General features: G+C 39.6%; 1 protein-coding gene across 1 annotated transcript; it reads left to right on the top strand.

Annotated features, from left to right (window-relative positions):
• The first annotated feature begins 6,250 nt into the window (after positions 1 to 6,250).
• LOC311601918 (uncharacterized protein) lies at positions 6,251 to 8,938 on the top strand. Its single transcript, XM_084789683.1, has 3 exons — positions 6,251 to 6,319; positions 6,779 to 6,886; positions 8,151 to 8,938. The coding sequence occupies exons 2-3, from the start codon at positions 6,861 to 6,863 to the stop codon at positions 8,821 to 8,823; spliced, it is 699 nt and encodes a 232-aa protein (XP_084645809.1). The 5' UTR covers positions 6,251 to 6,319; positions 6,779 to 6,860; the 3' UTR covers positions 8,824 to 8,938.
• Positions 8,939 to 24,329: the final 15,391 nt, after the last annotated feature.

Genomic DNA, 24,329 nt, shown 5'->3' with positions numbered 1-24,329 from the left:
CTTTGTCAGATGTAGGCTTGGTGAAGATCTTCCCCCATAGGCTGCCACTTTGTTCTATTGACAGTGTCTTCTGCCTTCCAGAAGCTTTTCACTTTCATGAGGTGCCATTCATTAATTGTTAATCTTAGGGCCTGAGCTGGTGGTGTTGTGTTCAGGAAGTTGTCTTCTGTGTCAATGTATTCAAGGCTCTTCCCCAATTTTTCTTCTAATCGACTAAGTGTGTTAGGTTTTAAGTTGAAGTCTTTTATTCTCTTGCATTTTAATTTTGTGTATGGTTATAAATATGGGTCTAAATACATTTTTCTGCATGTAGTCATCCACTTAGACAAGCACTATTTGTTGAAGATGCTTTCTTTCTTTCATTTTATGGATTTGGTTTCTTTATAAAAAAAAATCAAGTGTCTATAGGTGTGAGGGTTTATTTCTGGGTCTTCAATGTGATTACATTGATCAACCAGCCTATTGCTATGCCAGTATCATGCTGTTTAAATTATTGTTGCTCTGTATTAAAGCTTGAGATTTGGTGTGGTGACCCTTCCAGAAGATTTTTTATTGTACAGGATTGTTTTTAGCTATTTTGTGTTTTTTGTTTTTCCATATGAAGTTGAGAATTCATCTTTCAAGTTCTTTAAAGAATATATTGGAATTTTCATGGAATTCCAATGAATCTGTAAATTGCTTTTGGTAAGATGGCCATTCTGTGTTGTCAGCTATACTGAGTCAGAAGGCTGAAGATGATGCTCCAACATTATGGAGAGTTTTGGGTGACTGTTCAAGCAGCAAACTGTTGCAGTCATTTTTTTTTCTTTTCCTTCTTATTTTGGAAGCTGCTAACCTGCACTTCTGGTTCACTCAAGTAATTAAGATTCAGTCCTTCATAAGTCTCTGATGGGGTTGAAGACCAGATAGTTTAGTCTTATAATTAACCTTAGCTGTTTAGGGGTTAATATGTTTTTAGATCTAGACAGTGGTTTTGAGTTGGCAGAGATGCAATATGATAGATATTGATTCTCATTCCGAATTTTAGACTCACCAAGATAGGAAAGATGTTTTCTACAAGAATGCCAAATGCAATTAGCCAAAACACCTTGAATGTAACATTCATATGATCCCTGATTGTTTCGTGGTTCTTCTTGTTGTATGTATTTTTCTACTTACATGTAATAATATAAATATATATGCCAAAACAAGATGACCATTTTTACTATGTTGATTCTCTTGATCCATGAGCATGGTAGATCTTTCCATCTTCTATTGTCTTCTTCAATTTCCTTCTTCAGAGACTTGAGGTTTCTTAATATAAGTCTTTCACTTGATCGGTTAGAGCTATACCACCATACTTTATATTGTTTGTGGCTATTGTGATAGGTGTCATTTTGCTATTTTTTCTCATATCATTTATGATTTGTATACAACAGGACTACTTATTTTTTGAGTTGATTTTATATCTAACCACTTTACTGAAAATGATTACCAGCTGCAGGAGTCCCTTGATATAATTTTTAGAATCACCTATGTATACTGTCATGTCATCTGCAAATAGTGATAGTTTGACTTCTTTCTTTCCAATTTGTATATCTTTTAGTTGCCTTATTGCTTTAGCTATGACTTCAGCTGCTATATTGAAGAGGTATGGAGTGACTGGACAGGCTTCTCATGTCCCTGATTTCAGTGGAATTGATTAAGTTTCTTTGGATTTAGTTTGATATTGACTATAGGCTTACTGTATATTTCCTTTATTTTGTTGAGATTTGTGCCTTGTATTTCCACTTTCTCCAAGACTTTAAACCAGCATAGTTGTTGAATTTTGTCAAATGATTTTTTAGCATCTAAAGAGATGATCATGTGTCTTTTGATGTTTGCAGAACTTTTCATTCAAACACAAAAGTATTCACCTTCTCAACACTTCACAGAACCTTCTCCAGACACAACCCTATATTTGGTCACAAAACAAATATCAACAGATACAAAAACATATAAATAATCCCTTGCATCTTTTCAGACCAGAATGGTTTAACGCTGGGACTCAACAACAACAGAAACAACAGAAAGCCTACAAACTCATGGAAACTGAACAACCCCCTACACAATGCTATTTGGGCAGAGAACAAAATAAAAAGGAAATTAAAAGATTGCTAGAATCCAATGAAACAGAAAGCACAACATCCCCAAATTTATGGGAAATACCTGAAAGCACCACCAAGAGGAAAGCTCATAGCTCTATGTGCCTTTGTAAGGAAATTGGAGAAATCTCAAACTAGAAACTTAATAGCATACCTCAATGCTCTAGCACAAAAAGAAACAGACACGTGCAAGTGGAGTAGGTAGCTGGAAATGATCAAACTTGGGGATGAAATCAATAAATTAGAAACAAAGAGAACAAAACAAAGAGCTGGTCCTTTGAGTTCAGCATCCTCAGGGGACAATGCGAGAAGTAACAGGCAGGCATGGTTTTTAAATATTGCAAGTGAAGAAGATGATGTAGTAAGAAGATATGTCTGCTGCCCCCTGGCCTTGGTGAGGGGGTTTGGACAGTCCTGACTGCCAAGAATGTCAGTGGTCCAGTTAGGGCAGATTTGCCCAGTATCACACCCAAGCTGATCGTATCTGGTTTTTATTGAGTTTTCTTGTAGGTGTTGGGGTCACTGCTAGAAGCTGGGGTTCTCTGTCATATTAAGCTTTTTTTATTAAGCATTTAAATGTACTCAATCTTCAGATTCTCTGATATGTTTGAAGACCACCGTCTATAAAAATATAGCTAATCTAAACAAAAGTTTTCTTCAGGTGAAGGGGGTGGGGAAGTCTTTAGGAAGGCCAGAAATGTATAGGCTTCCCTTGGAAGGGCAGGGTTGGAGAGGGAATGAAAGTCAGTGGGCCATGTAGGGGAGGGGGGAGGGATGAGAGCATACTTTCTTAAATTAAAAAATGGACAGATGCAGTTTGGAAAAAATTTCAGGCAGACAACCAGTGGCAATCCTGTTTCCCAATCTTTGCCAAATCACAACACTATGGAAGTGGTGTCCCAATTTGATATCCTGTGATTGCTCAAGTTTGGTGAGGTAAATCCATGAACAGATGCCCCCTGAAATGTGAGTTTACACCAAAAAATAGTCTGGTTTTGTTGAGGAGGACTCACCTTCCCATAGCCAAGTCTTCATGGCACAGAGTCCAGGAGAGTCCTAGATACAACAAAGAGAATCCTGGTACCTGTAGGCAGCAGCTGGGATACAGAAAAACTTACCAAGAGAGAGCAAACTAGCCTGAGGCAGAGAGAGAGAGATGTAAGAGAGAGAAGCCATAGCCACGTAGCCCTGAGTCATCTGGCTGGATACTGAACTTCTCCTAGGTTTAAAGATGATCTAATCAGAGCAAGTAAAGAAGTATGAACTATAGGGAGTGGCGCCAGAAGTTATGCCTCCTAGGCTGTGTGGAGTTCAACTTCCCCCAAGTCACAGGCACCAGATGATTGATTAAATAAGCTAAATGAGCTAATTGGCAATGAAACTATAATATAAATGCAGGTTTATGAGAAGCAGCATAGTAGGTGGAAGGGAAGGGGGAGGACATGTTGAGGATGGGGGAGCGTCAGAGGAAAGGAGAGAAGGTAGGGTACTGTAAGAGGGAGGGAGAGAGAGCTAGAGAGACCCTGGAACTAAAATGTCTGGTTCATATAGTGAATCTCTGGGAGAAGTGATGTGCTAACCCTAAGTAGAGGGCTGGCCATGCCAGCCATGTCCTGGAGCACGACCTAACAATTTTTACTATAATAATCTGATCAATCATGAGCTTAGGCAACCTTTCCAACTTCCAATGTCTTCTTCAATGTTCTACAAGATTTACTACACTAGACTTTCACTAGTTTGCTTAGAGTTGTATACATATATTGTTTGGCTATTATGAATGGTATCATAGTCCTGACTTTATTCTCTATCAGTTTTATATTTCTATAGAGAGACTACTGATTTTTGTATGCTAATGTTGTACCCTGTTCCTTTTTTGAAAGTATTTATCACCTATAGAAGTTTCCAGGTGTGGATTTTAGAAACTTTTTGTATAAAGTCATATTATCTTCAAATAAATATTCATTGCCTAATTTTCTTTCTATTTGTATCACTTAATCTCTGTCAGTTGACTTGTTGCTTTAGCTAATACTTAAAGGACTATACTGTAGAGGCATGGAGAAATTAGAAGTTATGGTCCTCCTCTTAATTTTAGTGAAAATGCTATGAGTTATTTTCTATTTAGGTACATGTTAGTTTTGGGCTTAATGCAATTGCTTGTATTAAGCTGAGGTATGTTCCTTGCATCACTAGTCTCTTCAGGACTTTGATCATATATGAAAAATCCCTACATCTATGTGATGAAGCCAACTAGAGAAGTGTAGATAATAATTTCCTGTGCTCTTATACTCATTTACAGAGTGTTTAGTAAACAAATCTGCATTTATACTTGTAGAAATCATTGTCTATATAAAATTTTTAGTTTTTTGTATGTTTTGGCTATTAGGATAATGATGGCATGGTAAAAAGAATTAAAATGTGTTCCTTCAGGTTCTATTTTATGAAAAATTTGTAGAAAATTGGCATTAATTTTTCTTTATTATACAAATAGAAAAGTACACTTAAAATGCCAATTTGTTTATTTTACTTATAAGAATTTTAATTACTGATTTTATTTCATAAGAGATTATGATTCTGTTTAAATTACTTACATTACTTTACTTACTTGACATTAGTTCAACTTAATAGGTGGCATATATTAAGAAAATCATTTTTATTTTTCAAGCTTTAAAGTGCAAATTTAAAACTATATTTCAGTGACCAGACTAGTATTTACACCAGTATAGGTTGCCAGTGTAACCAGCAACATTTCCATTGCATTCAGGGTGTACATCAAGAGTTGGAACCAGTATAAACACTGATAAAGTGAACAAGGACCAGATATTAGATAGTTTACATGCTTATAGGAACCCTACTTCTAATAATCTGATATACAAATGTTGAGACAAAAATGACACTTAAAGTATATTATTACACTTATAGATTACTGTTTCACTCAACCCACACCATAAAACATTTTCTTGCAGTAGATTATAATTAACAGTGAGATCCACAACTTGACAATGTACAGAGAATGAGAAACGTTGAAGGATTTGGTCCTCAATGACATGTACTCATCAAGACCTTCTCCTTGACACAGAGACTATGACAATGTGCACTCAGGATTAAAACAGACAATATGCCAGTACTGTAACCAGGTATTGGACACAATGAATCACTACTAACCAAGACACTATTTTCTTGATAACTTCAAGGGGAAAAGTGAGTTTTTTTTTCAAATGGAGACTCAGTGGGATTATCCATGATATTCCAGAGCAAGCATGAAGAGAAGAGTAGTTGTCCAAAACAAAAAAGACACCATAAGATTTTAAACCCCCAAATCTTTGTTTTGTATAGTTCTGTTTTTTCACCCTGTCCTTTTAGAATTGAGTAGGTTTTAAAATATACTTATTTTTCATGGTGTGGTTGTCCTGCATGATTATGGAAGTTGGGAAGAGTTGCAGTGATGTTTTTATCCATTGTATAAAGATTATACATATATTGTTTAAGCAATGATTTCTCTACCCAGAGATATGATAACAGGCCATATTTTGGCATTATTGTTATGAAGCATCCCCTGTCTTGGTAATCTAAACATTGTTCTCCATCACATTCTAATTGGCTATTTAAAGAACTAGAGAGCCAATTGCTGGGCAGAAGAAAATAAGGCAGGATTTCTGAGCTTAGGCAGTGGGTCTCAGGTGGAGAGCAGAGGGAAAGAGTGCCTTTGGAACATAGATGAAGAATAACCAGCCAGGTCAAGATTAAGATGACAGGTAATGGGCCACCTGGCTTGGAAGTAGGCCAGACCAGTATCATTCAGTTAGAAGAGCTGAGTACTTCCCCAACTATAGTGCCTGAAGCTTTTAATAATTATAAAGATCTATTAAAGAGCTAGGTGAGGTCTAGAAAAAAACCATGTGTTTTAGAAGGAAGAATCTCAGAAACTAGCAAAGGGGAAAGCCATAATCTACTTATACTGGCTGAAAAATCCTTCTAAATTAAGATATAAAATAAATTAATTATTGCCTTAAACATTCTCACATATGAGAAGGGTATTAGCTACTCTTGCCCTTTAAGACTACATCATGTCTTAGCTCTGGCTCTTTGCTCATAATGTGCCATTCATCTCTGGTGGTCATGGAAACAGAGGAATATTTAAAGTCACTTTCTTACACATGATAGTCACTAACATTTGGCTTCACAGAAGAGATAAAAAGGCAAGTATTTTATATTAACTATGTAGTTTTATTAAGAAATTTCCCTTTCACAAGATAATGAAGGCCAAAAAATCCACATACATAGATTCAGCTATTTGTTGACATCATTTCCATGTGAGCAAATCCTGCTGAAAACCTTAAATGCTGGATATTTTTCTCTATGATGGCTATGAAGCCTGTACTGACATTTATAACTGTCGTTTCTTGCAGTTCAGTATGTGAATTAGACTTTATGTTCTCCTATCCATTCAATAGGGGATATACCTTTGATGATCACATTGGGAGGTCAGGAACACCAGGTGGGCCAATTTCCCTAAGGTGTACATTTATATATTTATATGACTTTCCAATAAAACAAAGCACTGGAGGGGAATGGAAATTGTGAGTGAGAAAAGGGTTGGTTGGGTAGACACTGTGCTAAACTGAAATACCTTCCTAACAGATCTTCTTTTACTGTAGGTTATTCACCTTTTCTGTGACTCCCTTTCTTGTCAACATTTCCTATTACTTGGGTGAAATTTATGATCTTGGCATCTTTCAAATGGATCCTGTCTTTGATAGGCAAAGGTAAACAAATTAAAATAAATTACATGGAGGTTTTCAAATATGGTCTTTATATAATACATGCATCTACTTTTTTGGGATTCATACATGGACAGAAACATATACTGCCAGGCTATCTCAGTTTTCTGGCTTAACACCATTCTCCACTGTTTTAAATTACATTTCAAAACCCACTGCTACTGTAGTCTATGGCCTGAGATATGCCTCAGCAAGGAAGACAGTGTGTGAGCAGGATATTAACTTAGGCCACCATCAACTGAGACGCCATCTTGTTGATGTAACATTGCAAGGAATACATCTAATATTTTCTCAAAATTAGAAAGCACATTATATGTAGACTGTAAAGGAGTAGGTAGCTGAAAGAGATTTTTCCTGGCAATAATATCCTGTGTTTAGACCCTTCCGTATTTCTGATTGAGCATTGGAAATGAACATTTTCAAGTGCCTATGACTATAAAAATTGCCTTCCTTGCTTAATTCTAAAGAAACTCATGGTATGTATTTTTTGTTTCTATCTTATTGAGTCATTGTGAGTGTGTCTGTCTGTCATCTGTCTGTCTGTCTCTCTGTCCGTCCGTCTCTCTCTCTCTCTCTCTCTCTCTCTCTCTCTCTCTCTCTCTCTGACTTCATTTTTCCTTAGAGAAAAATATAAATACTTTGTCTATGGAATTTTGATTAAATTCGTTATAGCATGTGAACCATTTCTCATTTTGCTTGTTCTCTCACAGACATCAGTTTCAGTAGTCATATTCTTCTACTTATGACTCTTAGTTAAGTTTTTCATGATAATATAATATTTATGTATTGCAAACACAGGTGAAATGAATATCACTTTGTAGGCAATATTACAAATTTTTAAAAAATATTAACTCCAAGTACTAGAATCCTTAGTTAACAAACATGCACATTGTAACACTTGGCAGATACAGGGAGATTGCTAGGTAGAACAACTTGCAGAGACTATTTTTGAAATTGTCATAGATTTCTAGAGCTCTAATATTCTTACTTGTAGTATACTTGACAGATACAGTAAATTGATAAATAAATCGACTTTTAGAAGGATTTTCTGACATTTTCCTGGATTTCTAGGATCTTTATTCTCTCACTTGTAGCACGTTAAACATTAACACATAAAATCTTTAATAACAAGTATGTGACAACAGGGTCTAAGTACGAGATTTAAGTGCTCGATAGACTGTGAGGCATTTTGATTCTCCATCTTCCCTGGGTGCTGGTTGACTGTATAATTGTTCTATCTTGTCTTCAGATTTACAGATGCAAGGGAGTTCATCTACAAACTGAGTGGGTTGCTTAGCAGCCTAACAGCTTTCCTGCTTGAAATAGTCCTTGCGTGCAGCTCATGCTGGCGCCTGTGGAAATTCAACAGCACAGTAGTGCAGTGTGTGTCCTTTGGACTATGGAATGCTTACTACCATCAAGAGGTTAATGTTTCTGGTTCCCTAAACAAGATTCTGGTGAACACTCCTATTGATTCAACTTGGACCATTCCACCTGAATTCCAGTATGCTGAGAACCTGATAGTTTGTGCCATTTTGATGAAGCCTATAGTTCTTGTTTTTAGCACAATGGCCATTAAGATCAGCTGCATGAAACACCCACATGTCGAGATGCAGATATACTGCCAAAAGATGGCTGCCTTAGTTTTGTTTGTAAGTAGCCTCTTCACGTTTTCTTCTGTGAGTGTGAACTACCTGGACGATCTTTATGGACGATCTACTCTGGACTTCCCTGCTGACTTTCCTGTCCAGAAAGAAGACTTGAAATCCAAACACCTTACAGCAGTATTCCCAGTAGGGCTCCTGATAGCCACCATGTCACTCTTTGGTGTGATCATGTTTCTTTCTGATATAATCTATTTGAAACATGAAAGTCAGGTGAAGGCCAAGTGTGCTTCCAAAGTGGCCTCTCAAGAAGCCTAAAGTGAGGACTCCTTCATTTGCAACATCTGTCAAAAGGTTTCTTGAAGAAAACGTCCTATTCATGGACAAAATTCATGTAGTCCACAACTCGTTCTGAATAAATGTCTTTGAAGTAAAGCACCAATTTTGTTCTCCCTGTGTGTGAAACTTAGTTTATACTCTGTCTAATGTATTCCTCCCTTTAAATGTTTTCACATCTAAACTCCAATAGCTGTGATGAGGTGCTCATTATTTGCCAAGAAGCAGTAGCAGGAAAATGTACTGGTGGGTCTTTTGTTGTAAACATGACACAATAAACACTGTGAGAAAGTATTTCATAATGATGCTGACACCCAAACAAAGGAAACAACCACATTCTTGTATGGAGACCCTTAGGTACTTCCACATGAGAGCAAAGATGAACTACCTAGTGTTGGCCCTGTGGAAAGAATGTACCATTTCCTGGATGGCTATTTTGTACACTGGGAAGTGGGTATGTCCCGTCTCCCTGCTTGTGAATATCACAAATTCCCACGGATTCCCAGTGTGTTCTGATGGAACAAGTGTGTAGATATCAGTGGACAGTTTCTTCTATAACTCTTCTTGTATTAGCTTCAGGAATAACTGTGTTCCATATCACATTTATGTTGTGGCAAACACAATTGTGTAATGGCCAATCTTCCTCACACTAAATATGCCAATTTGATTCATAAGTCCCCATAGATTAAAAGCCATTAGATTTGAAAAACTAATTTATGATAGTTCTAAAAATTATCTATTATCTTACCAGTCCCATATTTCTTCCTTAGGTCCAAAACTATTTTGGGCTTAGGCCAGTTCATCAACTGTGAGAACTTGGGCAATCCTAAAGTGATTCACATATTTCTAACATAAAATGACACCAGAAATATTTCCAATATGCAAGGACCAATGAAGACACTGCAAGGGAAAAGGTTAAAAAAATGCCTATTCCCATGTGGGAAAACTCAGAATCCATCATCTTCATACTTCTCATCTCCTAATATGAAGTAGCCTTTAGGCTTCAAATGGCCTTTACCAGTGCCAGCAGCAGTAAGCAATCTCTTTCTTGAGCAGTCAATACTACACACATGGAACTTTACACGAGAGTTAACTTATGTTTCTGGTATTCTTATCAAAATGTATCCCACTATATTTTTGGCTTCTTTACAGCTTCATAAAGCACACTTTCTGGACACCCTTATTGGGAAACAAACTCTGAAACAATGACTAAATGATCATTTTCCCCCTTTCCATTCTACAGATTCAGTACTATAGGATCATACTGACAAGCTCTTCATCCAGGATGGTATGGAGCCTGACTGTGCTATTTATTTATTTATTTATTTATTTATTTATTTATTTATTTTTGTGACTACCAAAATCTAGAGTGACCTGAGAAGAGGAAATCTCAATTGAGGAAATGTCTTATAAAAATTGACCCATAGGAAAGCCTGTGGACAGTTCTATAGATTACTGATTGGGGGAGAGTCTGGGTCTCTACGGGAGGAACCACACTTGGAAATATGGTCCTGGGTTGTAAAAGAATTGAAGTATCCACAGGAATCAAGCCAATAACCAGAGTTTCTCCATGATTGCTATATTTGATCCTGCCTTAGGATCCTTCCTTCCTAATTGTTGTACTAAGTTCTCTCAGTGATTGACTGTTAAGCTCCTGCTCTGACTTTCTCTCATGAGAATACACACCCTCTTAATCAAGCACATCACTCACATTCGCACATAAAGATTTAACATGGGATTTATAGCTCATCCTTAATATTTCCTAGGTGATCCCTTCAGAACATTTCAGTTGGAACCATCTCAATTAGTGCCCTAGCTATATTTTTCATGCAATTTTTCATCCAGTTTTCCTGGCTCGCATCTCCAGGACTGAACAGGCCAGTGCTACCCATCTCTTGTGGTCTTTTTGTTAATAATCACTAGCATCCTTTTTTCTAAAATACTTGCTTTGATAGTGAATTTCTATTGCTCTCTTACCTTTTAAATGGAGCCAGAACTAAGCTTGACTGTGGCATATCAACAAACCAGGCCTATGTCAGGATGCATAATTTGCACACCCATATTGTGCAGTAATGTCCCCAGAACCAGTCCCATAGTGATCATTAACATAATATGATCTAGCTTTGGTTACACAGATCCAGCATGGATGGAGGATTTGGCCCACATGAAGAACATTAGCAAGTGTATGATATTATGCATGGGAAGTAGCTTCATAGAAATTTTTAGAACCAGATGACATGGAATTGCATATCTGCCCCACTATGGGAAGTAATTTAGTGGATTAATATCTGTCCTGCCTCAGATTAACTAAGGCTATTTTAAAATATAGCAGGTGTCTGTGTCTTTACTGATGGCTGGCAGGTTAGAAAATACTGTCACAATAATAATTATAGGCCTGATAATATAAACATTATAAGGTAATACTGGTCAAATAACCACAACAATCTGGGTTCCTTCCCAGTACTTTAACGTTTAAGTTTGAACATTTACATCAGACACCAGGTTTTCCTAAGGAGCTCTCATGTCATGCATCTTGCATGAGCTTGCTCAGTATACCTCATTTACCAACATACATCACTAAAGATTTTTGTTTTCTGGTTAGATGCAGAGAACTTTATCCATCAAGGCCATGGGAAAATACCAAGGAATATAAGCATTCCCATGAATTTCATGCCTACCTGAACAATCAATATACTTCAATGCCCGGCTGTGTAAGAGCAGGTCATTCATCAAATTTCCCTGATGACCACAACCACATGTTACTGACTGTACTCTCTGAACCCTTGCAGTAGTAGCTCTAGACATATTGTTTCTGTACCAGATTTCCCTGACAGTTCCATCAGAAACAAGCATGTTGTTGTCATCCCCATACTCTCAAGTCCTCTCTGTGGATGATGATAAATGATGATTATCCCTTGTATTCCTGTGTCCAGGAGCACCATTGGGTAATCCTCCTATAGTTCAGCATCCTACACTTCACCACAGGTCCTGTCTGAGTCAGCATGTTGAGGTACAGGTATGCAGGTTGGTCCAGCTCCTGCTTGCTTCTGGATGGAATGGGTGAACCTCAAGATCAGTGGCCCAGTCCTTTTCTGAGGGGAGGCTAGCGAGCTTTGGCACAGAGCCCTGTTCCCAGCCTCTTTGGGGAAGGTGGTGAATGATTTCAAGTCAGCTCTTTTTTGGAATGAGAATATAAGTCCCCTAATGCAGTGAAGGCTTCAGAGATCCACAGGTGTCTCTGAGCTTCTCAATCCAGGCACAGCAGGGGATGCAGACAGATGCCAGAAGATGGGTCCAGCTAGGGTTAAGCTTGGTGAATGCTTCTGTGGGGTTCAGCACATTGCTATTTCTAGTGTTTGACCTGGCTCTACTTACCACATAGGTAGTTTCTCCATTGCTGCTTGATCACCAGGCATCCAGGGCTGGTTCCTCCCAAAATAAGTGGAGTCTCAGGCAGTCATGGTGGAGTGAGGAATCAAGATCAACTTTACTTGTGAGTTAAAGATTTATAGTCTCTGGGGAGTAAGAATGACTGCATCTGAATGGCTAGGGCTAAAGGTGCCGGGATACCTCGACTACATGCAGTGATAGAATGCCTCAGTAACATTTAGCCATTACTACAGGAAGGAAAAGTAGTACTTAATTACCATATGTGCAAAGGGATAACACTGAGGTATAATTAACAGCCAGCCATAGCTGGAGGCTAGGATCTCAACATGGGGGGGTACTTCCTGTAATTACCTGTGCTTGTAATCAGGAAATGTGTGGCCTGTATTGTTCCTTTAGGAGTATGCAATAATCCTTACAAAATCTGGAATCACCAGATCAGGTGGACTAAAAGACCCTGAGAAAAGGAGTCCTTTCTTCATAGACTGGAGGTGAAATCTGGAGAAAACAGACTTTGACCTTAACTAGCAGAGCCACACATTCCATATAACCTCTTCTTCCTAGTGTCATTCCCACACTCCCTGGATTCGCTCAAGTGAAACATCTTCACTGGCTTTCCCTGTCATGTACCATGAGAACTCATTCTGCCCCGGCCTTGCATTTGCTGATACCTACATATAACGCACAAAAAGTTTAGCCAGTTTTCCTCCTGCAAGAACACTAAGGTGTCACATCCACTCCCATGCTCCCTGGATCCACTTACATGTGTACAGTCTTCTGTCAGAGACCCAGGCAATAGTGAAGAATGAGACACCAATTTTCCTTATGACATGACTCTGTACTTGCTAAATCTGGATAGGCAGACTACACACTGAGTTTGCCAAGTGGTTCCTCAAGAATGTCATCCTACAGGCTCAGAATCACACTTATATCCCTTTCTATAGTTATGTAAGTCCTACATCAGACTTTACTGTTGATTATCTTAAAACATAAACCCACCTCCATCTATACAGTTCAATTCCACACTGAATTTCAGGAATATAATAGATGTTTGGCCTACTGCACTCAACCAATGCTAGTGTCCCATTGGCCTACGTGTGGAGACTTACCTTCAGAAACAGATTACCATGGCTATGTTTCCAAAAAGAAGCCTGTACCATCTCAACTATGCAATGCCTACCTCAAAATATACAGAGAACATTTTGGCTGGGCCCAATGAAACTGCCTAGAACTTGCCATACTCTTGTATAATGCTCTAGCTCTGGGTGTGCTGATCACACATCTTGCCTCTTGAGTTATATGAAGCATGACCTGTTAGAAGCTTTTTCACACTCTAGAACTACCCAAGGTCTGCAGGTCCCATAGTGTCCTTTTTTTTGTTTTTACAAATACACTATGAAAAGTTGCTTTTCATGCCAAATATATAACCCAGATACAACTCCTAATTCTTATGTCAGACACTCTTACTCTGCACAGATACTTGAACCTTTTGAGCCCCTGTAATTTCCATCCTCCTCTGCTTAGGGCTGGCTATCCAGGCCTTGCTGTTTTCTTATTTCCATTATGTTTTACATGTTATCTGTGACATTTACACTATTAGGCTTATTCATAGTCCCATCACTACATCATTATCTGTTCCTCAAGTTCCCCTCCCCTGTCATGTCAGACACCAACCTGCATAACTTAACTGTGAAAAGTCATGACTGGCTAAGAACAAGCAAAATCTATTTGGACTTATCTGGTGAGACATGCAGACTTCCCCCTACAGGGACATTCCCATACTCCCATTATTTCTGGTCACCCAACTCATGCTCTGTAGTTCCGAAAAGTTCCCTGAAAAAATTCTTACATGGGTGGTGTTAATATACTCAGCCTTAGTTCTGGAACTGTACATCCCTCAGTAGCTTTCCTTTGTAGGATTCCACCTAATTCTCTCATGAGTTCATCCTAACATGCACAAGCCTAGGACAATCCATTCAGTTCCTGAACATTGTTTTGCTAAGTCTTCCCATAACCAACTGCCTTGCCTACATCAACTCTTGTGACAATAGATTCCATTAATTGCTTCAAGAAAATTTAAAGGTAATTTCAACAGAACCTTTCACCCTCACACTATCCCCAAAGACCAAGATATAGCTTGTGATACAGCTTCTTAGATCTAATTCCCTTCAGGATCCCCACAGAAGCATACATCCCTGTGCCATATAAGTACATTAATATTGATAAGCAGATCAGGTATAGGATTTGGCTGATGGCATTTAACTATTTCCGCTGTCCAAGATCATGACTTCACTCCTAACTGTAACTGTGACCAAATAGTTTCTGACCTATATTCCCCTGGTTCTTTCTTCAGAATCAAGAATAATTGTACCATCTGGATACTCTCAAATACTAGTGCAATAAGTTCAGACCATTTGTCAATGGATCACAGTCTGTAGCACATCCCCTAGCATTGTGGTCCCCATACTTCTGGTTTATATATCCAGCACTAAATGCACAAAACTCAAAACAGGCTTGTGTCATCCAAATAATATTATCTGAGAGCACCATCCCCACACTCCTATACAAAGCTCCTCTGCTCCTCTCTAGCAGATATTACATCTGCTTCTCCTGGAGTGCCAACTCAGAAACAAGCCGCACATAACCATCTGACAAGTCTAAGGCCTCTGTGAATGATTCTATCATGCACCAGGTATGCCTGGTGATCTCCAAAGAAGCTCACCAGCTTTTGCAAGCTGCCCATGATGTAACCCTGGTAATGTGGCTCCTGCATGCACGTTTCCTACTGAATTTTGCCTAAATCTCAGAGCCCTGTGGTTTCTCTGGTGATCCAGCCCAAACTGTATATGATTGGATTGCTCACAAGCTTGGCTGCTGAGATTCTCTTACTCTTCACATCCAGTGTCATCACTACACTTCAAAAATTTTTTTTATGCTGTTGCACTGGCTACCTTGTTTAGTTCCCACAAAATGAATACCACTTGGATCATGTCTATACTATTGATTCTAACATGTTCACTTGCAAACTTCATTGAAAGGATTGCCTGAAAATTGTCATAAGAAAATCTTCCCCAAGCACATGACTAAATACCTTAGTAATATGATGAAGTGATATGACCTAAAACAACTTTGGATGAAATGTTTTTTATCTCATTTTATATTGTTGAATTCTAGGCAGGTACCTACACTGAGGCCGTAGAGGGAACTTGGTCATTAGCTTTCTATCCATAGTCACTAAGCTTGCTTTTTTGTATACCTTAGTATAACATGATCATGTGTGATACTACACTAGTGGGTTTGGCTCTCACACATTAAACATTAATCAAGTACAGGGTTCACAGTCTTGCCAACAGGCCAACTAAGTAAAACCATTTTCCCAATTAAAGTTACCTGATTCCAGACTACTGTAGCTAATATCCAGTAGGGAAATTTTTAATCAACCATATGAAAACTTTTAGTTTCAGAAAATTAAAACACTTGAAATATTCTGCCTCATTGAAAAGCTTAAAGTATCTTCAAAAGTAAATTGTCACTCATCTCTTCAATCCTGAAAAACAAAAATAAGACCAAAAATTAAACCAAGTTAAATACTCTCTTAGTTTAATAGAAAAGAATAAGGGCTGCATTATGATCAAATCAAGCTACAGTAGGGAAACAACTCATGCCCAATGTCTGGAATTCACTAAAATTCTTCTCTGCTTCTGAGAGCATAGGCACTCCTGGCTCTATCATCAGGAGCAAAAGATGGATGTCTCATTGATCACTCCAGGTTCACTATGAACCTTCTTATACCATGTTGCTGTCTCTCCAGTTAACTGGGGGAGTACAATGAGAGCAATGTGGCTGTACCTTTTTGAATACCATCCCCTCAGATTTCCTCAGGGCTTTTTATTGTAGGTTTTGGTGCCAAGGATCAGTTTATGTCATTGCCTTCTTTAGTTCTTTCTTTTCCACTGCAAGTGAGACTTCAACTTAAAAAATGGCCTCTTATGACCTCTCACACAACGAAACCCCAGATTTTCTGTGCAGTGAGCTCCAAAGAAGCACAAACACCAGAGCCTTTCCCATACTCTCACTTCTTGCCCTTGTCACATTGCTCCTGGACCAGCTGTCCTTTTTGACTTTTCTTTTTGACATGTGAGATCTTCATAAACATCTAATCTCTCTTCCATAACAGCTGTACACTCCTGAATACTACCACAAAATGATGACAAAGCACTCAAACAAGTGAGTTAATGCACAATTCTTTCTGACTGCCTCACCTGTCCTTTCCATGGACAATCTCCTAGATTATTTCTCAATGTACTCAATAAGTAATGAGTACTGGCTTCAAAGAATCACACTTCTCTGGGACATTACCACACTCACAGACATATCTTCTGTCATACAGGTACTATCTTGGATTTCTCTTATCAGTTTCGCAAGAACAAGTGTGTCACGTCCTCCCGCCGGCAGGAATGACGCAGACACCAGGATTCTTCTCAATGCACGCTTTATTGGGAGCATCCTTTGAAACTGAAGTGAAAGACCCCGAATGCCTGCGAGCACGCCGCTTAAATACTGTCTGGATGTGGCGTGTCAATGTCTCATTGGTTACATTCGGATGCCTCATTAGCATGTCTCATTAGCATGTCCCATTAGCATGCCCGCGTTAGCATGCCCGCAGATAAGAGGCTGTGTTGGAGTACTTCATTTGCATACCCCTGTTGGGAGGGGTGCATTGACAGGGCTTATGTCTGCGCATGTGCGGGAGCTGTAGCAACTGTAACAGTTGCCACCAAGTGGTAACGGTCGCTGCCAGTATCGGGTGTGGCCGCGCCTTACACAAGTGCCTATTTGCCATGCCCATCATCCTATTTCTAGGTGTTCATGAGGCATGATGACTTTGTTTTTAAGTAATAAGTATATTGCATGTCAGAACTATGTCTATACTTCTGGGCCTAGAGCCTGTCTCATAGCTCTTGAATATATTTTTCATGGAGAGTGTTTCCAGAAATAATCATTCTTGTAACACTCCCAGATCTAGCTCTAGTTATCCAAATATTACTCTAGTTTCCCTGGTGATGATCAGCACCATTCTTCCCACCCTGCCAGCATCATCTCTTTACCCTGTATCAGAAATCTGATTATTTATACCACTGGATTCCCAAGGTGCATTTCTTCATAGACAATTGATTACATGTTGCCTCTACACTCCCAAGACTACTACATTTGCACATACTTTGTGCCATTTGTCTGTGAATTCTCATAACATCAACTTCCTGTGGCACCCCTACTTTCACATACCCATTTAAAAGATGCAGGTCTTGAGACTACTTTTGATGAGTTCTACAAAAGAAAGTCTGCTTCCCCATTGCCACACTCCAGGTTCCTGCTCTGGATTGTAATACATCTCATGGGAACTGGGATGAACTCCATGAGTACAACACAATCCAGCACCAAGCTTATAATTGTAGCACTGGGAGATTCAAGATGGCGGCGAGCAGTGTGGACCATGTATGAAAGCTCCAGTGAACAATTCAGGGAATTGCACAGATTTCTGAGCCAGGAACACCAAGGTCCCCACACCACTGCAGCTGAAGTGCTCCACGGTTCAGAGGGACCAGGGTGCGGAGGACCTGCTTGCCCCTGCACACGGGAGGAGCGAGGACTTTCTCGGATCAGAGCAGCAGCGGCAGAGACAGCAGTGCCACCAGCAGCACCAGCGGCACCAGCGGCACCAGCGGCTCCAGCGGCACTAGCGGTGGTGGCTGAGGTTTGCAGCTCAGAGCCTTCCAGTGGAGGCAATTGGTGTGGTGGACGGTGGGAGTTGCTGCGGGAGAGGGGACTCTGGACAGGATTTGGGTCGCGTGGTGCCTTGAGACCCAAACTAGACTCAGGAGACAGTTCAGCCCCAGAGTCCTGGGTTTGCTCAGTGAGCTGTGCCATGGAGAAGCTGGCTCAGCTCAGCAAGCAATTCTGCCTGAGGCACAGCTCCCCTGCTATGACACAGGCTGGGCGGAGCGCTCACTTCCACCCTAGGCTCAAGCTCAGTGCAGCTGCAGTTTTCCTGCTGTGATGCAAGCTGGGCGGAGCGCTCACTTCTACCCTAGGTGCTTGCTCAGTGCAGCCGCAGTTTTCCTGCTGTGACACAAGCTGGGCGGAGCGCTCACTTCCACCAGGTGTTGGCTCAGCGCAGTCTCAGTTTTCCTGCTGTGATGCAAGCTGTGCGGAGCACTCACTTCCAACCTAGGTGCTTGCTCAGCGCAGTCACAGTTTCCCTGCTGTGACGAAAGCTGGGCGGAGCGCTCAGTTCCACCATAGGTGCTTGCTCAGCACAGTCGCAGTTTCCCTGCTGTGACTCAGGCTGGGTGGAGCGCTCACTTCCACCCTAGGTGCTTGCTCAGTGCAGTCGCAGTTCTCCTGCTGTGGCAGACGGTTCAGGGCCCTGAGAAACTAGCTGAGCTCGACGCATGGTTCGGGCCCAGTATCCCTGGCTGGTCTTGGCTGGGGACCCAAAAGGTTGTGGATACCTTGGCCTGATCCAACGATCATTCAGAGACCTAGAACGATTGCAGGACTCACAGCAAAGGGGAGCTGAGGATCACTGGCTGTGAGAGCCCAAAACTACAGGGCTAACCTCCTGCCATCCACACCAGTGAAATATCAAGGCATCCAGTCTACGGAAATCGTGAGAAAACAAGTGAATCTATCATCAGACTCCCTCCACTCAAATCTGGAAGTTACCCAACAAAAACAGAGACGGCAAGATGTCTAAAGGACAGCATAAAAGCATACGCAAAAAACCCAAAAACAACATGGCGTCTCCAGTTCCAAGCTATCCCAAAGAAAACAACCCAGAGAACTCAAATACAACGGAAACACAAGAAAATGACCTCAAATCCTTGGTAATGAGGATGATAACGGAGGAAACAAATAAAATTCGAAATCAGATGCAGGAAGACGCAGCCAAGCAGGTGCGAGACATAAAAGAAGCACATAGAGTGGAACTGGAAAATTTTCAGGAAAATGTAAACAACCAGATGAAAGAAATAAAAAATACGTTCAAGATATGAAGCTGAAAATGGATTCAATGATAAACACACAGACAGAAGAAAAAACGAGAATGTGAGGCCTCAGAGAAGAAGGCGAATGACACAGTGCTGAACTTTTCTAACAGAATCCAAGAGATGGAAGAACGGATCTCAAGTCTAGAAGATACAATAACAGATCTTGAAGCAACCATTAAAGAAAATGCCAAATCTGGAAAACTCCTGACACAAAACATCCAAGAAATTAAGGACACCGTGAAAAGAAGAAATCTGAGGATAATAGGCATTGAAGAAAGAGAAGATATCAGACTCCAAGGCCCAGAAACTATTCTCAACAAAATCATAGAAGAAAATTTCCCCAATCTAAAGAAAGAGATGCCTATAAACATGCAAGAGGCATACAGAACACCAAATAGAATTGATCAGAAAAGAAAAAATGCCTGTCACATAATAATCAAAACACAAAACTTACAGAACAAAGAAAAAATATTAAAAGCTGCAAGGGAAAAGAGCCAAATAACATTTAATGGCAAACCTATCAGAAATACACCCAACTTCTCAACAGAGACCATCAAAGCTAGAAGGGCTTGGACAGAGATCCTGCAAACCCTAAGAGACCACAGATGCCAGGCAAGACTACTTTACCCAGGAAAACTATCAATAACCATTGATGGAGAAAACAAAATATTCCATGACAAAACCAAACTCAAACAGTACCTATCCACAAATTCAGCTTTACAGAAGGTACTAGAAGGAAAACTCCATCCCAACGGGTCAAGCTACAACCAAAACTACTCAGGAAATAGATAACTATACCATGGCAAAAACAAAAGTACATAAACCCTCGACTGGAACCAACATCAAAATTAAGACTCTTAATAGTAACTGGTCATTAATATCTCTCAACATCAATGGTTTCAATTCTCCAATAAAAAGACACAGACTAACTGAATGGGTGCATAAACAGGATCCAACATTCTTCTGCATTCAAGAAACACATCTCACCCATAATGATAGGCATTACCTCAGGATAAAAGGTTGGAAAAAAATATTCCAAGCAAATGGTCACAAGAAGCAAGCAGGCGTAGCCATTTTAATATCAAACAAAACAGACTTTCAACCAAAATTAATCAAAAGGGATGAGGATGGACACTTCATACTCATCAAAGTTAAAGTCAACCAAGATGACATCACAATTCTGAACACCTATGCTCCCAATACAAGGGCACCAACATTTGTAAAAGATCTGCTAAAAAGGCTTAAACCACACAACGATCCTTACACAATAATAGTGGGAGACTTCAACACCCCCCTCTCACTGAAGGACAAGTCATTGAAACAGAAACTAAGCCGAGAAATAACATCATTAACCAAGGCCATGGGTCAAATGGATCTAACAGATATCTCTAGAACCTTTCACCCAAAAAGAAAGAATAGACCTTCTTCTCTGCACCCCATGTAACCTTCTCCAAAATTGATCACATCGTAGTTCACAAAGAAAGCCTCAACAGATACAAGAGGATTGAAATAATACCTTGTATCCTATCAGATCATCATGGGCTTAGGCTGCAATTCAACAACAACAGAAATAACAAAAAGCCTACATGTATGTGGAAACTAAACAACTCTCTGCTAAATGACACCTGGGTCAGGGAAAAAATAAAGAAAGAAATCAAGGAGTTTCTGAAATTCAATGAAAATGAAGGAACAACAAACTCAAATTTGTGGGATACATTGAAAGCAGTGCTAAGAGGAAAATTCATAACACAAAGTGCCTTTAAAAAGAAATTGGAAGCATCGCACCTAAGCATCTTAACGACACAACTGGAAGCCCTAGAAAAAAAAGAAGCAGAAACACCGAAAAGGAGTAGGCATCTGGAAATAATCAAACTCAGGGGTGAATTTAACAAATTAGAAACTAAGAAAACAGTCCAAAGAATCAACAAAACCAAGAGCTGGTTCTTTGAGAAAGCCAAGAAGATAGACAGACCATTAGCCAAACTAGCTAAAAGGCAGAGAGACAGTATTGAAATCAACAAAATCAGAAATGAAAAGGGACACATAACAACAGACACTGAAGAAATACAAAGAATCATAAGATCCTACTTTGAAGGCATATATGCCACAAAATTTGAAAATCTAAGGGAAATGGACGGTTTTCTTGATCAATTTCACTTGCCAAAGTTAAGTGAAGAACAGATAAACAAGCTAAATAGTCCCAATTCCCCTACAGAAATTGAAGTAATCATTGATAGTGTCCCAACCAAAAAAAGCCCAGGGCCAGATGGCTTCAGTGCAGAATTCTACCAGACCTTCAAGGGCGAGCTAATACCGATACTCTTCAAGCTACTCCAAAAGATAGAAAGGGATGGAACATAACCAAATTCATTCTATGAGGCCATAGTCTCATTGATACCTAAACCTCACAAAGACTCAACAAAGAAAGAGAATTTCAGACCAATTTCTCTGATGAACATCGATGCAAAAATACTAAATAAAATACTTGCAAAAAGAATACAAGAGCACATCAAAGATATCATTCATCATGACGAAGTAGGCTTCATTCCAGGCATGCAGGAATGGTTTAATATGCGGAAATCCATCAATGTAATCCACCACATAAACAAACTGAAAATAAAAAACCACATGATCATCTCTTTAGATGCAGAGAAAACATTTGATAAAATGCAACACTCATTCATGTTTAAAGTTTTAAAGAGATCGGGAATACAAGGCACTTTCCTCAACATAATAAAGGCTATATATAAGGAGCCAATAGCCAAAATCAAAGTAAATGATGAGATACTTGAGGAAATTCCTCTAAAATCAGGAACAAGGCAAGGCTGCCCACTCTCTCCATATCTCTACAATATAGTACTGGAAGTTGTAGCCAGAGCAATAAGACAACAAAAGGAGATCAATGGTATCCAAATGGGAAAGGAGGAAGTCAAATTATCCCTATTTGCAGATGATATGATAGTGTACATAAGTGACCCTCCAAATTCCACCAGAGAACTCCTACACCTGATAAACACCTTCAGCAAATTGGCTGGATACAAAATTAACTCAAAAAAGTCTGTAGCCTTCCTATACACAAATGACAAGCTTGCAGAGGAAGAAATAAGGAAAACTATACCCTTCATATTAGCCACAAGCAATATAAAGTACTTAGGAGTTACTCTAACTAAGCAAGTGAAGGAGTTGTTTGAAAAAAATTTCAAAACTCCTAAGAAAGAGATTGAAGATGACATGAGAAGATGGAAGGATCTTCCTTGCTCATGGATCGGGAGAATTAATATAATAAAAATGGCCATCCTACCAAAAGCAATCTACAGATTCAATGCAATCCCTATCAAAATACCTACACAATTTTTTAAAGACATTGAAAGTTCCATTCTGAACTTCATATGGAAAAACAAAAAAACCCAGAATAGCAAAAACAATCTTGTACAATAAAAGGTGCTCTGGAGGAGTCTCCATACCTGATCTCAAACTGTACTATAAAGCAATAGTAATTAAAACAGCGTAGTACTGGCACAGCAACAGGCTGGTTGATCAGTGGAATTGAATCGAAGAACCAGATATGAATCCACACACATATGGTCATTTGATTTTCGACAAAGAAGCCAAATCCATTCGATGGAAAAGGGATAGCATCTTCAACAAATGGTGCTGGTCTAACTGGATGTCTATGTGTAAAAAAATGCAACTGGACCCATATTTGTCACCTTGTACAAAACTCAAATCCAAGTGGATTAAAGACCTCAACATAAAACCAGAGACACTAAGTCACGTAGAAGAAAAATTGGGAAAAAGCCTGGAACATATTGGCACAGGAGACAACTTCTTGAACAGAACACCAACAGCCCAGGCATTAATGTCAGCAATTAATAAATGGGACCTCATGAGGCTGAGAAGCTTCTGTAAGGCAGGAGACACAGTCAAAGGAACAAAGCGACAGCCTACAGACTGGGAAAAGTTCTTCACCAACCCTACATCTGACAAAGGTCTAATATCCAAAATATATAAAGAACTCAAGAAATTAGACACCACCAAACCAAATAACCCAATTATGAAATGGGATATGGAACTAAACAGAGAATTCTCAACAGAGGAATATCAAATGGCTGAGATACACTTAAAGAAATGCTCAACCTGCTTAATCATCAGGGAAATGCAAATCAAAACAGCTCTGAGATTCCATCTTACACCCATCAGAATGGCTAAGATCAAACATTTAAGCGACACCAAATGCTGGCGAGGATGTGGGGAGAGAGGAACACTCCCTCATTTCCGGTGGGAATGCAAACCAGTACAACCACTTTGGAAATCTATCTGGTGCTATCTCAGAAAAATGGGAATAGGGCTTCCTCAAGACCCTGCTATTCCACTCCTTGGAATATACCCAGAAGATGCTCCAGCATACAGCAAGAAAATTTGCTCAACCATGTTCATAGCAGCCTTATTCATAATAGCCAGAATATGTAAACAGTCTAAATGTCCCTCTATAGAAGAACGGATAAAGAAACTGTGGTACATATACACTATGGAATACTATTCAGCTATTAAAAACAAGGAATTCCCGAAATTTGTGGATAAATGGATTGAGCTAGAAATGATCATAATGAGTGAGTTAACCCAGAAGCAGAAAGACTCAAATGGTATATACTCACTTATATCTGCATATTAGCCCAAGGTGCATGTCCCACGAAAGCCTTCATTTACCAGGAAACTGAGACCGAGGGGAGGACATTTTAGTGGGACTCTAGATGAGAGAATCATAGGAGAATGGCAAAGTAGAAGGATCCAGATGGTCCTAGAAGCCTACAAGTAGAACATTATGATAGGCAGATTTGGGCCCAGGGGTTCCGCTCAAACTAAGGCACCAGCCAAGGACAATACAGGCCGTAAACCTTAAACCCCTACCGAGATCTTTCCAGTGGACAGAACACTCTCCACAGTAGAGTGGAGAGTGGGATATTACTTTCTCACATACTCTGGTGCGTCACATTTGACCATGTCCCCTGGAGGGGGAGACCTGGTGGCACTCAGAGGAAGGACAGCAGGTTA

This window comes from Acomys minous (assembly GCF_964271855.1).
Source record: "Acomys minous genome assembly, chromosome: 7".
NCBI lineage: Eukaryota > Metazoa > Chordata > Mammalia > Rodentia > Muridae > Acomys > Acomys minous.
Note: the sequence above shows the minus strand (reverse complement) of the source record. Positions and strands in the feature narration are given on the sequence as shown.